The 13,145-nt window shown below is 36.5% G+C and overlaps 1 protein-coding gene and 1 pseudogene across 1 annotated transcript; one reads left to right on the forward strand and one right to left on the reverse strand.

The window, feature by feature from the left end:
• Positions 1 to 288: 288 nt before the first annotated feature.
• Positions 289 to 759, reverse strand: LOC146929429 (uncharacterized). Its single transcript, XM_085707320.1, has one exon. It carries the CDS (start codon positions 757 to 759, stop codon positions 289 to 291), a length of 471 nt encoding a protein of 156 aa, XP_085563446.1.
• Positions 760 to 6,566: 5,807 nt separating this feature from the next.
• Positions 6,567 to 7,289, forward strand: LOC146929430 (secreted RxLR effector protein 161 pseudogene; annotated as a pseudogene).
• Positions 7,290 to 13,145: the final 5,856 nt, after the last annotated feature.

The following is a 13,145-nucleotide window of genomic DNA, read 5'->3' on the forward strand; positions in this document are numbered from 1 at the left end:
ATGCTAAACAACCTATACAACTTAGATGCCCATGAGGTGATGAGGAAGTGTGGGGGAAGTGAAAGAATGAAATTTTTTGGCCTTATGGGTATTTATAGAACCGAGTCATGGATTCAAATCGGGTCAATTGACGAACTGAGTAAAAAATTGACCCTTATAAAAAAAATGAACAAAATCCTACAAAATCCATCAAAATCTTGTGATTTTGAACGGATTTCACCATTTTGTGCGATTTTGATATGATTTTGTCTGTTTTTTAGATTCTGCTATGGATTTGAGTCGTTGAAGCTACGCAACGTCGCAAACACCTGGATTACGGGACTTAAGTCTCGATTTTGACAACCATGGTGGTGACAAGCTTTCATCATTTTCAGCTATATCTTTCTTTTCTGTACCAATTTTGGGATCATAGATAGCAATAAAATCAGCTTGATTGATCAAATTACCCCCAATATACTTGAAGGAGTGAGATTGCGCATGTCTGCCCTCCTCGAACACCACCGGGTAAGACCTTTGTGCACTTGAAACCATATAACAAGGCTGGGAGCTTTGTCCCAATTGAAGTCGCCAAAACCTTGAGTGGGTTTCATCACTAATATTAATGAATGGAGGGTAAATTTTTGCTTGAGGCATGTTTTGCATGAGATTGAAGCAATTACTTGGATTTGAGGCTAAGTGAGGAGTACTAATAAGTTTATCAACCTTGTGTGATTCATGGGCTATTGCTTTTCCCTTATGATATCCTTTTAGCATATTCATCTTTTGAATACAAGCATCAAGCTTATCATTTAATAAGCTGGCAAATAACTTCAATTGTGTTGGAACAAAATGTGTTTAACATTACCCTTTAGAGTTTTGATGATAACAAGGTATTAAAAAATTGTCAATTGGATATGCTAATATTTGTTCAAGTGTACAGGACCATAGACAAAAATTTGGTATCTTTATTAGGTTCTGAAAGAACAAAAGAGAGAAATGAAATCAACAAGAATTAAGCTTGAAGCATCTGAAGAAAAGAGGTTCTGAAGACAAGTGATCCTGAAGTGATGACGTCATCAAAAGCACCTCATCAGAAGCAAGTTCACCAGAAGCACATTTTCAACAGAAGCTCTGAAGATCATCAGGAGCTAAAGACCATCAGAAGCTTAGAAGAATCAAAGCTTCACAAATGATGTTCAAAAGGTTTAAATCAAGTCTAGTATTGCAGAAGACAAGAAGAGTGAAGCAACGGCTAATTCAAAAGGATTTGAAGGCATTGGATGTTGGTTTCTTGAAGAGCGTTGAAAAAGGACAATTGTACGAATTGTACAACCACTACCTCCACTACTCTGTTTTGTCTCTGCAACAAGACAAATACAACAGCTATGCCTGCACCAGTGTTTCTCCAGACTTGGAATGGATTTGAAATTGATCCTTCATAGGACAATAACCATATCAGGCAAAAGATCATTGGTGATTTGATCAAGCTATAAATGACTCTTTTTGATGTGCTGGCAATTTCACAACGTCTCTTTCACATCTCTATATAAAGGAATGAAGACTTAGAGAATTGAAGTGACTCAACAACAATTTACAAGTGCCAAAACTCTGCTGAAATTGTTCTGCATCAAAAGTTCACTTAAAATTTGTTAACCACTTTCATATCTTAGAAATTCTAGAGTCTTAAGAGTCTGTATCTGATTTGTATTGTGAACACCACTGATTGTATTTCAAGTGTTCAACCTCAAACAAATTTCTTTGTAATTCTGTTTGAATAGAAGTCTCTTGCAGTTGTGCTTGAGTAAGTTTGAATTCTCTTGCTAGTTTTAGTAGTGAGTTGTTGTAATCAGGTATTACATTTTAGTGAACTCTCATTGGAAGTGCAAGGGGGACATGACTACTTCCGGTTTGTGGAAGAAACTTGTATAATTGCTTTGTGTCTTTCTTCTCTCTCTCTCTCTTTGTCTTTATCCGCTGCATTTAGAATCTGAACATCACTTCAGAAGCTGAACTCTATCTGCTTCTGACCAGTGATTTCTGTAAGAGGAAACGAAGAAAAATCTAACACAATTCAACCCCCCTTCTTGTGTTTTTCTCACCTTCAATTGGGATCTAGATCCTTGGTCTGTTGTCTCAACACTTAATAGTGTAACAGAAAAAGATCTGAGAAAAACATGTCTGGTGAAGACTCCACTTCTGGATCTGGGAACAACAATGATGTTCCATATGATTATGGTAACAACAAAAAGGCTGACTCTGGTAAAGTTCATAAGTTTAATGGAGATGCTGAAGAATTCTCTTGGTGGAAAACCAACTTCTACAGCTATGTCATGGGTTTAGATGAAGAACTATGGGACATTCTAGAAGATGGTGTTGGTGACTTAGTCCTTGATGAAGAAGGAGATGCTATTGATAGAAGGAAACATACTCCAGCTCAGAAGAAACTCTACAAGAAGCATCACACGATCAGAGGAGCACTTGTCACTACTATACCTAAAGCAGAGTATATGAAAATGAGTGATAAGTCTACTGCAAAGACAATGTTTGCTTCTCTCTGTGCAAACTATGAAGGTAGCAAGAAAGTCAGAGAAGCAAAATCTCTTATGCTTGTTCATCAGTATGAGTTGTTCAAGATGAAGGATGATGAAAGTATTGAGGAAATGTACTCAAGATTTTAGACCCTAGTCTCTGGACTACAAATACTGAAGAAAAGCTATGTTGCTTCTGGTCATGTGAGCAAGATACTAAGAAGCTTGCCTGCTAGATGGAGACCTAAGGTTACTGCTATTGAGGAAGCTAAAGATTTAAACACTTTAAATGTTGAAGATCTTGTCAGCTCTCTCAAAGTTCATGAGATAAGTCTAAATGAACATGAACTTGCTAAGAAGAGTAAACTATTGCCCTTCCATCTAAAGGGAAGTCATCAAAAGCTCTTAAAGTTCTTGAATCTGAAGAAGAATCACCTGATGGAGATTCTGATGAAGATCCTACTGAGAAGTTGGTTATGCTCTCTAACAAGCTTGAGTATCTGGCAAGGAAGAATAGGAAGTTTCTGAGTAAGAGAGGTGGTTATAAAAACTCCAAGAAAGAAGATGAGAAGGGATGCTTCAACTGTAAGAAGCCTGAACATTTCATTACTGATTGCCCTGATCTTCAGAAGGAAAAATCAAAGGATAAGTCAAAGAAATCAAGCTTAAACTCAAGAAAATTCAGGAAGCAGATTAAGAAGAGTTTAATGGCAACCTGAGAAGATTTAGACAGTGAATCTGGGTCTGAAAAGGAAGAAGCTGGAGATGAAGCAAATGTGGCTATGGGGTTAGTAGCTACAGTGACATCTGAAGCTGAACCTGACTCAGAATCTGAAGATGAAAATGAGGTATACTCTAAAATTCCCAGAGAAGAACTTATTGAGTCTCTTAAATAACTCCTTACACATTTTGAACTTTGAACCAATGAGTTGAAAGATTTAAAATAAAAATATGTTGATTTAATAAAACAACAAGAATCAACTTTATTGGATCTGAAAGCATCTGAAGAATGACTTAGAGGCTTTGACTTCATCTGTAAAACCTATGAAGAGAAGCTCAAGTTTCTTTGTCAGAATCTACAAGAAAAGTGTAATGGAAAATCTTTAAGTAAACATGATATTGCTCTTGAAGATTTTATTATGTCTGGTATTGACAGAAGCAAAGTGACTTCTATGATTTACAACATTTACAGAAACAATGGTAAAGGGATTGGATTTTCAGAAGGGAAACCTAAGGAAGGGTTGAAAACCTTCTTTGTACCTAAAGGTGCTAAGTTTGAAACTGTGGTTCAGTCAGAACCTGAAGCTTTCAGCTCTAAGGCTAAGAATATTTCAAGGCTAAAGAACTCTAAGCCCAAGGTAATGACAAACTCTGATTCTAAGACTTCAAAGATCAAGATTCTGAAGAGATCAGAACCTGTTCCTTAGAGTCTGTTGAAATCAGAGTCTGGTATCTTAAAGTCTAAGGTTCAGGAGAACAAGACAGTTGTTACTTCTTGTAAATCAAAACCAAAAGGTGCTAAACCCAAGGTACTGATTAAACAGAAGTTGTCAAACTCACAGCACAAGGTACAAGAAGTGAAAAGTAAAACCTCTAGTACTAACATCAAAGGACCCATAAAACAATGGGTACCTAAATATGAAATTGTGAATACTGCAGATATGCTTAAGAGCAAAGGAAAAGAAAAAATCATGGTACCTAGACAGCGGTTGCTCAAGACATATGACAGGGGAGAAGTCTATGTTCCTCACCCTCACAATGAAAGAAGGAAGAAATGTGAAGTTTGGAGGCAATCAATCTGGCAAGATCATTGGTACAGGAACTATTGGTAACTCCTTTATTTCTATTAATAATGTGTGGTTGGTAGATGGTCTTGAACATAACCTTTTGATTATTAGTCAGTTCTGTGACAATGGTTATGATGTGATTTTTGGTAAGACCAACTGCACAGTAATTAACAAGGATGACAACTCCATAATGTTCAAGGGAAAGAGGACTGAAAATGTCTATAAAATCAACTTCTCTGAACTGGTTGATCAGAAGGTAATTTGCCTTCTATCAGTGAATGATAAGAAATGGGTGTGGCACAGACGGTTGAGGCATGCTAACTGGAGATTAATCTCTAAGCTTAGCAATGTACAACTTGTCAAAGGCTTACCTAACATTGACTATCATTCAGATACACTTTGTGGTGCATGCCAGAAAGGGAAGATTGTGAAATCATCTTTTAAAACTAAAGACATTGTCTCAACCTCCAGACCCTTATAATTACTCCATATTGATTTTTTTGGACCAGTTAGCACTGCATCCTTATATGGAAGTAAATATGGATTAGTCATTGTTGATGATTATAGCAGATGGACTTGGGTTAAATTCCTGAAAAGTAAGGATAATGCATATGATGTATTCAGTAACTTCTGCACTCAAATACAGTCTGAAAAAGAAATGAAGATTTTAAAAGTAAGAAGTGATCATGGTGGAGAATTTGAAAATGATCCATTTGAAACCTTTTGTGAAAAACATGGAATCATCCATGAATTCTCTTCCCCTAGAACTACACAACAAAATGGGATTGTAGAAAGAAATAATAGAACTTTACAGGAAATGGCAAGAACCATGATTCATGAAAATAATTTGGCTAAAAATTTCTGTCAGAATGAGTGAATACAACATATTATGTCCAAAATAGAATCTATATCAGACCTATCTTGGAGAAAACAACATATGAACTCTTTAAGGGAAGAAGACCCTATATCTCTTACTTTCATCAATTTGGATGTACCTGTTACAATCTAAATAACAAGCTCTACCTAAAGAAATTTGATACCAAGGCCCAAAGAGGAATCTTCTTAGGTTACTCTGAAAGGTCAAAGGCATACAGAGTGTATAATTCAGAGACACTCTGTGTTGAAGAATCAATTGACGTTAAATTTGATGAAAAAGAGCCTGGAAATGAAACTCTAGAGCAAAGTGAAAGTTTTGAAGATATACAGGTGCCTAAAGATACTTCAGAACCTGATTAAAAATTTTGAATCTGAAGATAGTCCAGAAGCTGAACCCACCCTAGAAGCTCAAGATGAAAAAGCTTATTATGAAGCTCAAAATGGTTCTCAGCAAGCAAATCAATCCAAGAATACATTCAAGTACAAGTCTTCACATCCTGAGGATGAAATCATTGGAAACAAAGAAAGTCCTAGAAGAACAAGATCATATTTCAGACAATAAGAGTCAATGATAGGATTGTTATCATTGATAGAACCTACTACAGTTGATGAAGTACTTTCAGATGATTGATGGATAATAGCTATGAAGAAGAACTCAATCAATTTCAGAGAAATGATGTGTGGGATCTGGTACCCAAACCTCACAAAAGAACATTATTGGAACAAAATGGGTATTCAAAAACAAGTTAAATGAACAAGGTGAAGTAGTCAGAAACAAAGCAAGACTTGTTGCTCAAGGTTATAGTCAACAAGAAGGCATTGACTATACTGAAACATTTGCTCCAGTTGCAAGATTGGAAGCAATTAGGTTACTTCTATCCTATGCAGTAAACCATGGCATTATATTATATCAAATGGATGGAAACAGTGCATTTCTCAATGGAGTAATATTAGAAGAAGTGTTTGTCAAACAACCTCCTCGTTTTGAGGATCTTAAGCATCCTAACCATGTTTACAAACTTAAGAAATCACTATATGGTCTTAAACAAGCTCCCAGAGCTTGGTATGATAGACTGAGTAATTTCCTGATTAAAATAATTTTAAAAGAGGTCAGGTTGACACAACACTCTTCAGAAGGACTCTTGAGAATGACATTCTTATTGTGCAGATATATGTTGATGATATAATATTTGGTTCTACTAATGCATCTGTTTGCAAGGAATTTTCCAAGTTAATGCAGGATGAATTTAAAATGTGCATGATTTGAGAGTTAAAGTTCTTCCTTGGAATTCAAATCAATTAATGCAAAGATGGAGTATATGTTCATCAAACAAAATATACAAAGGAGCTTCTGAAGAAGTTCAAGTTGGAAGACTGAAAAGTGATGAACACTCCAATGCATCCAACCTGCACCTTAAGCAAAGAAGATAATGGAACAAAGGTAGACCAGAAGTTGTATACAGGTATGATTGGTTCTTTGTTATACCTCACTGCATCTAGGCCAGATATTTTATTCAGTGTATGTTTGTGTGCATGATTTCAATCAGATCCTAGAGAATCTCATTTAACTACTGTTAAGAGAATCTTCAGGTATCTAAAAGGAATAACAAATTTTAGACTCCTCTATAGGAAATCCTTAGATTATAAATTGGTTGGATTCTGTGATGCTGACTTTGCTGGTGACAGGATTGAAAGGAAATCAACCAGTGGCAATTGCCAGTTTTTGGGTGAGAATCTGATCTCCTGGGCTAGCAAAAGACAAGTAACTATTGCTATGTCTACAGCAGAGGCAGAATACATCTCAGCTGCAAGTTGTTGTACACAACTACTTTGGATGAAACATATGTTGGAAGATTATCAAATTAATGCTAACAGTATTCCCATTTATTGTGATAATAATGTTGCTATTTGTTTGTCAAAGAATCCAATTCTACATTCAAGAGCCAAGCATATTGAAATCAAACACGACTTTATTAGAGATTATGTTCAAAAAGGAATTTTAGATATACAATTCATTGATACTGAACATCAATGGGCTGATATATTTACTAAGCCTTTAACTGTTGAAAGATTTGATTTTATAAAGAAAAATTTGAACATGCACTTTGTGTCTGAATAAATTTCTTGTCTCTGAATAGGAATTTAGGTCATGAAGTCGTTCAGAAGCTATAGTCCATCAGAAGCTCTTCACTGAGGTTTTGAGGAAAATGTGCTTCTGAAGATGACATCAGCATCTGAACTCCAGAAGATGGATTTTGTGCTCCTGGATAGTAGAGTTAGTGGAAACGTTGGAAGTTACTTTTTGGTAGCACCTGTCCCACTAACTTGGCAGTTACTCTGAAAAATTCTGACGTGGCTTAAGTGTGTTGGTGTATAACGTAAGAGGGCAATGATGTTTTATGCTTTGAATGTACTATCTCCTGCCCCCTAGTCATTAATTTTGTGTTTGTTCGTCCCCTTCTGAATTGCAATCATTTTTGCTTAAATCACTTAGACAAAAACACACACTTCTCACTTTACAACCTACACATTCTGTTTTTAGACTGATTCTCTGCAAAAACTTCATCTTCTTCAAAATCAAATCAAATCAAATCAAGAAACCTCCTTGAAAGTAGCTACTGGTGAATCATATCAAATCAAAGCAAGAACGATGTCTTTGGAAGAATGGGATTTAAATGTTCAAGCGGAGAATCCAGTAGATTTTATTTCTCTAGCTTATCATGGTTGCGAGCTCAGAGGCTACTATCAAGCTCAGGACATAGATGATTACTTCTTCATGCTGAATGGTCCATCATACTTAAACCTGATCAAGCACTTCTAGGTTAAGGCAGAAATCTACGACAGTCATGCTGCTAAGATGGAAGAGCACGAGAAAGTGCTGATCAATCCTAGTCTGTCAGGGAAAACAAGAGAACAACTTGGTTTGAAGCCCTTCACTTGTACAGAGATTCATTCAAGCATCTTGGGAATCCCCATTATTATCTCTGAAGAAACTATTGCAAGAGCAATCAGAAGAACAACTGAAGGTTCTTTTGAAGAAGGTCTGGACAACAACAAGACAAGCCCCTGGAATGAGGTGGTGAACATGACTATGTTCAACAGTACTAAGAAAGTGAAGTAATGTGACCTGAAAATGGACTTCAAGTTGCTTTTGAAGATCCAAAATGAGAATCTTCTACCAAAGGGTGGTGGTGGAGATCAACCCTTTTTAGATCACAGAGTTTTTCTACACTTTGTCATGACTAAAGAGAAGGCTAACATCCCTAAGTACATCTTCAACCATATGATGTGGGCTCTGAAGGAAAGTCAAGTTAGCAATAGAAGCTGGGTTCCTTAGGGAAGATTGCTGTCTGAAATCTTCTATCAAGGAGGAATTCTGGAAGCTATCAGAACATCCAAGATTGCAGATGATAAACAACTGGGCATAGTAACTGGAAAAATCATCAATGGACACACCTTAAGAAAGATGCATCTGATCAAGAAAGAAGACTTCAAGGAGTTGAGCACTGACTTGAAGGAATCTTGGACTGTATCTAACTTAATGGATAACTTTCCCCTAATCTGCAAGCAAGATCCTCTTGAAGTAAGAGTTAACTTCATCCTTGAGCACTATCAAAGAACTGGAGAAACCATCAAGCTTGATGAAATTCCAGAAACCATGTATGGTGGTGCTCTTCCTGTTGCAAGGAAAAGGAAATCAAAGAAGAAAACAACTTCAGAAGCTGATGATGATGAAGAAGCTTCTGAACCAAATCCAAAGAGGGCTAAGAAAGAAAAAGTTGCATCTTGTGCTCAAAGAGTTTGTTCGGACGTACCAACTATTCAAGAAGAAATTCTAGACTTAGAATCTGATAAGGTTCTGAACAAAAGAACTAGAAGTGGCAAGACAGCTGGCTCTTCACAATCACAACCTCCTCAACCATCAATTCCTAAGAATAAGTGGAAACATAATGTAAGGAAGTTGAAGGAATCAACATATGTGGTGGAAGATGATGACCAAGTAGAAGCTTCAACTAAGTTGGTCACTAGAGAAGTCAGAAGGAAGAAAGCTGCTGATGTAGATGCTCTCTAGAAGGCACTTGCAATTGCCAGAGAAATTGTGGTTCCTGCTAAATCATTGATGAAGCAATCAACAATTGAATCTGCTCAGAAAGTAGTTGAGCTAACTGGGAGTCTACAAGAGCTGGTGGTGGCAGATGAGATACTGAATACTGCTAAAGATGTTCAGAGGAAAGAAGTTACTTGTTCAGAAGCTGATGCTTCAGAAGCAACTAGAGGTAACACTGATTCTCACACTACTTCTAATCATGCAATAGAAATAGAATCTAGTCCTACCTCAAACACACTTTCAACCTCTTCAAACATAGATGATATTCCCTTGAATAGAGTCTACACAAATGTACAAAAAGCCTTATCCCCATCATCATCTACCAAGCACCAGAAAAATCCTGTTGCTGATGAATTTATGCCAATGTACCCATCTATTGTAGCGAGAATATTTGAGATGGCTCAAATGAGAATTGATGTATGTGCTAGATTGCCTGCTGAACACCCTTTTCAACCACCATTTATTCAGCCTCTGCAATCTATTCCTGCTGATGCAGAAGTTGAAAGAGAGCAAGCAGTGCCTGATTCTAACATCCCTGCTTCTACATCAACATCTCAACCTCAACCAGCAACCCAAACTTCTGATCCATCTGTTTTGGATGAACTGGCTAATCACTACTCAAGTGAATTACCAGGTTTTGAACCTAATCTAGAGAAAGCCTCTGAAATTGCTTCTGATGAAATTGTTTCAGAAAACCCCCAACAACAACCTGAACAAAGACCATATTCACCCAACTTATCTCATCACCCTAATCAATCCTTGACTGATGTTGACTCTTCAGTATCAGAAGAACAAATCCTTGTTGTACACCCTTTGAGTGTAGTTTTACATTCAGAAGTCACTCATGAACCTGAACAACCTAATCAATGGCTTAAACCTGGATTTTTGAATCCATCATCAAGCACATCATCTCTTGTTGTCATAGAATCTAATTTAAATGCTGAAGATGGGATTCCTATTCAAACTTGAATGAGTTTAGACCCATCTTTACCATATGTTTTAGAACGTGTTGATGATCCTCCCTTTATCTCCAACATTGTTCCTGCTTTTGAAGCCAGTACTTCAACCACTTTAACTACTGAATTTATACAACCTGCTGACAACATGTCCTTATACTTGCCTTCATTCTCCAATCAAACATGTCCACCTGTCCAAACCACAAATATTCCTTTCCCACCTACCCTTTTACTAGATTTTATTATATTAAAAGAGGTGTGTGAGAATATTTTTAAGGACTTGAACAAGTTAGTTAAGACAAGGAACAACTTTGTTCATGAAGAAGAGTATGTCAACAGTTGGGCAAAGCTGAGAGAAAGAGTAGACTTTGTCATGTGTGAACTTCAGAACACTTCTCTTGAAGCACATAATCAAGCTCAAAGCACTCTTAATGACTGGTTCAAGGAAGTTGTGAATAGCATGAAGGAAGTGGAAATCAAGAGGAATGAAGAAAATATCAAGTTATACATCTCTGATGCACCTATCTTCTTGGATGCTTCTAGCATTATCACTGTTGGTGTTCAAGCTAATGAACCTGATCTCAACTGGTTAACAAAATTGAAGATCCAAACTGATGCTCCTATCCTTAAGAAGGTAAAAGGTGATTCTGAATTGGAGAAGGAAAATAAGCAGTTGAAGAAAGAACTCTTTGAGCACAAATTACCTGCTGCTGAACTTCAAAGAAAGATGATTGAACAGCAGGAAGAAGCAAGAATCAGAGAGGAAAATCTGATAAAGAGTTACAATGAACAGAAGGAAGACATGCAGAAGCAATCAGAAACAACAAACAGCTTAATCAGAGATCTGATGGACATGGTTCAGAGACAAGCCAAGCCTTAGTTGCACACACCATTTTCTAGCTTGTTTAGTCTTATGTTTGTGCTTCTGAATATTTTGTGCCTCTGACATTGTTTATGCTTCTGATCATCATATTTTGCTTCTGAACTAACTTTAATTGTCTTATATATATAGAATTTTTTCACTATGTTTTTCTCATCCCTTTGAGTCTGTTGAAATCAGAGTCTGGTATCTTAAAGTCTAAGGTTCAGGAGAACAAGACAGTTGTTACTTCTTGTAAATCAAAACCAAAAGGTGCTAAACCCAAGGTACTGATTAAACAGAAGTTGTCAAACTCACAGCACAAGGTACAAGAAGTGAAAAGTAAAACCTCTAGTACTAACATCAAAGGACCCATAAAACAATGGGTACCTAAATATGAAATTGTGAATACTGCAGATATGCTTAAGAGCAAAGGAAAAGAAAAAATCATGGTACCTAGACAGCGGTTGCTCAAGACATATGACAGGGGAGAAGTCTATGTTCCTCACCCTCACAATGAAAGAAGGAAGAAATGTGACGTTTGGAGGCAATCAATCTGGCAAGATCATTGGTACAGGAACTATTGGTAACTCCTTTATTTCTATTAATAATGTGTGGTTGGTAGATGGTCTTGAACATAACCTTTTGATTATTAGTCAGTTTTGTGACAATGGTTATGATGTGATTTTTGGTAAGACCAACTGCACAGTAATTAACAAGGATGACAACTCCATAATGTTCAAGGGAAAGAGGACTGAAAATGTCTATAAAATCAACTTCTCTGAACTGGTTGATAAGAAGGTAATTTGCCTTCTATTAGTGAATGATAAGAAATGGGTGTGGCACAAAAGGTTGAGGCATGCTAACTGGAGATTAATCTCTAAGCTTAGCAAGTTACAACTTGTCAAAGGCTTACCTAACATTGACTATCATTCAGATACACTTTGTGGTGCATGCCAGAAAGGGAAGATTGTGAAATCATCTTTTAAAACTAAAGACATTGTCTCAACCTCCAGACCCTTATAATTACTCCATATTGAATTTTTTGGACCAGTTAGCACTGCATCCTTATATGGAAGTAAATATGGATTAGTCATTGTTGATGATTATAGCAGATGGACTTGGGTTAAATTCCTGAAAAGTAAGGATAATGCATATGATGTATTCAGTAACTTCTGCACTCAAATACAGTCTGAAAAAGAAATGAAGATTTTAAAAGTAAGAAGTGATCATGGTGGAGAATTTGAAAATGATCCATTTGAAACCTTTTGTGAAAAACATGGAATCATCCATGAATTCTCTTCCCCTAGAACTACACAACAAAATGGGATTGTAGAAAGAAATAATAGAACTTTACAGGAAATGGCAAGAACCATGATTCATGAAAATAATTTGGCTAAACATTTCTGTCAGAAGGAGTGAATACAGCATATTATGTCCAAAATAGAATCTATATCAGACCTATCTTGGAGAAAACAGCATATGAACTCTTTAAGGGAAGAAGACCCTATATCTCTTACTTTCATCAATTTGGATGTACCTGTTACAATCTAAATAACAAGCTCTACCTAAAGAAATTTGATACCAAGGCCCAAAGAGGAATCTTTTTAGGTTACTCTGAAAGGTCAAAGGCATACAGAGTGTATAATTCAGAGACACTCTGTGTTGAAGAATCAATTGACGTTAAATTTGATGAAAAAGAGCCTGGAAATGAAACTCTAGAGCAAAGTGAAAGTTTTGAAGATATACAGGTGCCTAAAGATACTTCAGAACCTGATTAAAAATTTTGAATCTGAAGATAGTCCAGAAGCTGAACCCACCCTAGAAGCTCAAGATGAAAAAGCTTATTATGAAGCTCAAAATGGTTCTCAGCAAGCAAATCAATCCAAGAATACATTCAAGTACAAGTCTTCACATCCTGAGGATGAAATCATTGGAAACAAAGAAAGTCCTAGAAGAACAAGATCATATTTCAGACAATAAGAGTAAATGATAGGATTGTTATCATTGATAGAACCTACTACAGTTGATGAAGTACTTTCAGATGATTGA

This window comes from Medicago sativa, chromosome 4 (assembly GCF_051527215.1).
Source record: "Medicago sativa cultivar Bolivia chromosome 4, Bolivia_mono, whole genome shotgun sequence".
Classification (NCBI taxonomy): domain Eukaryota; kingdom Viridiplantae; phylum Streptophyta; class Magnoliopsida; order Fabales; family Fabaceae; genus Medicago; species Medicago sativa.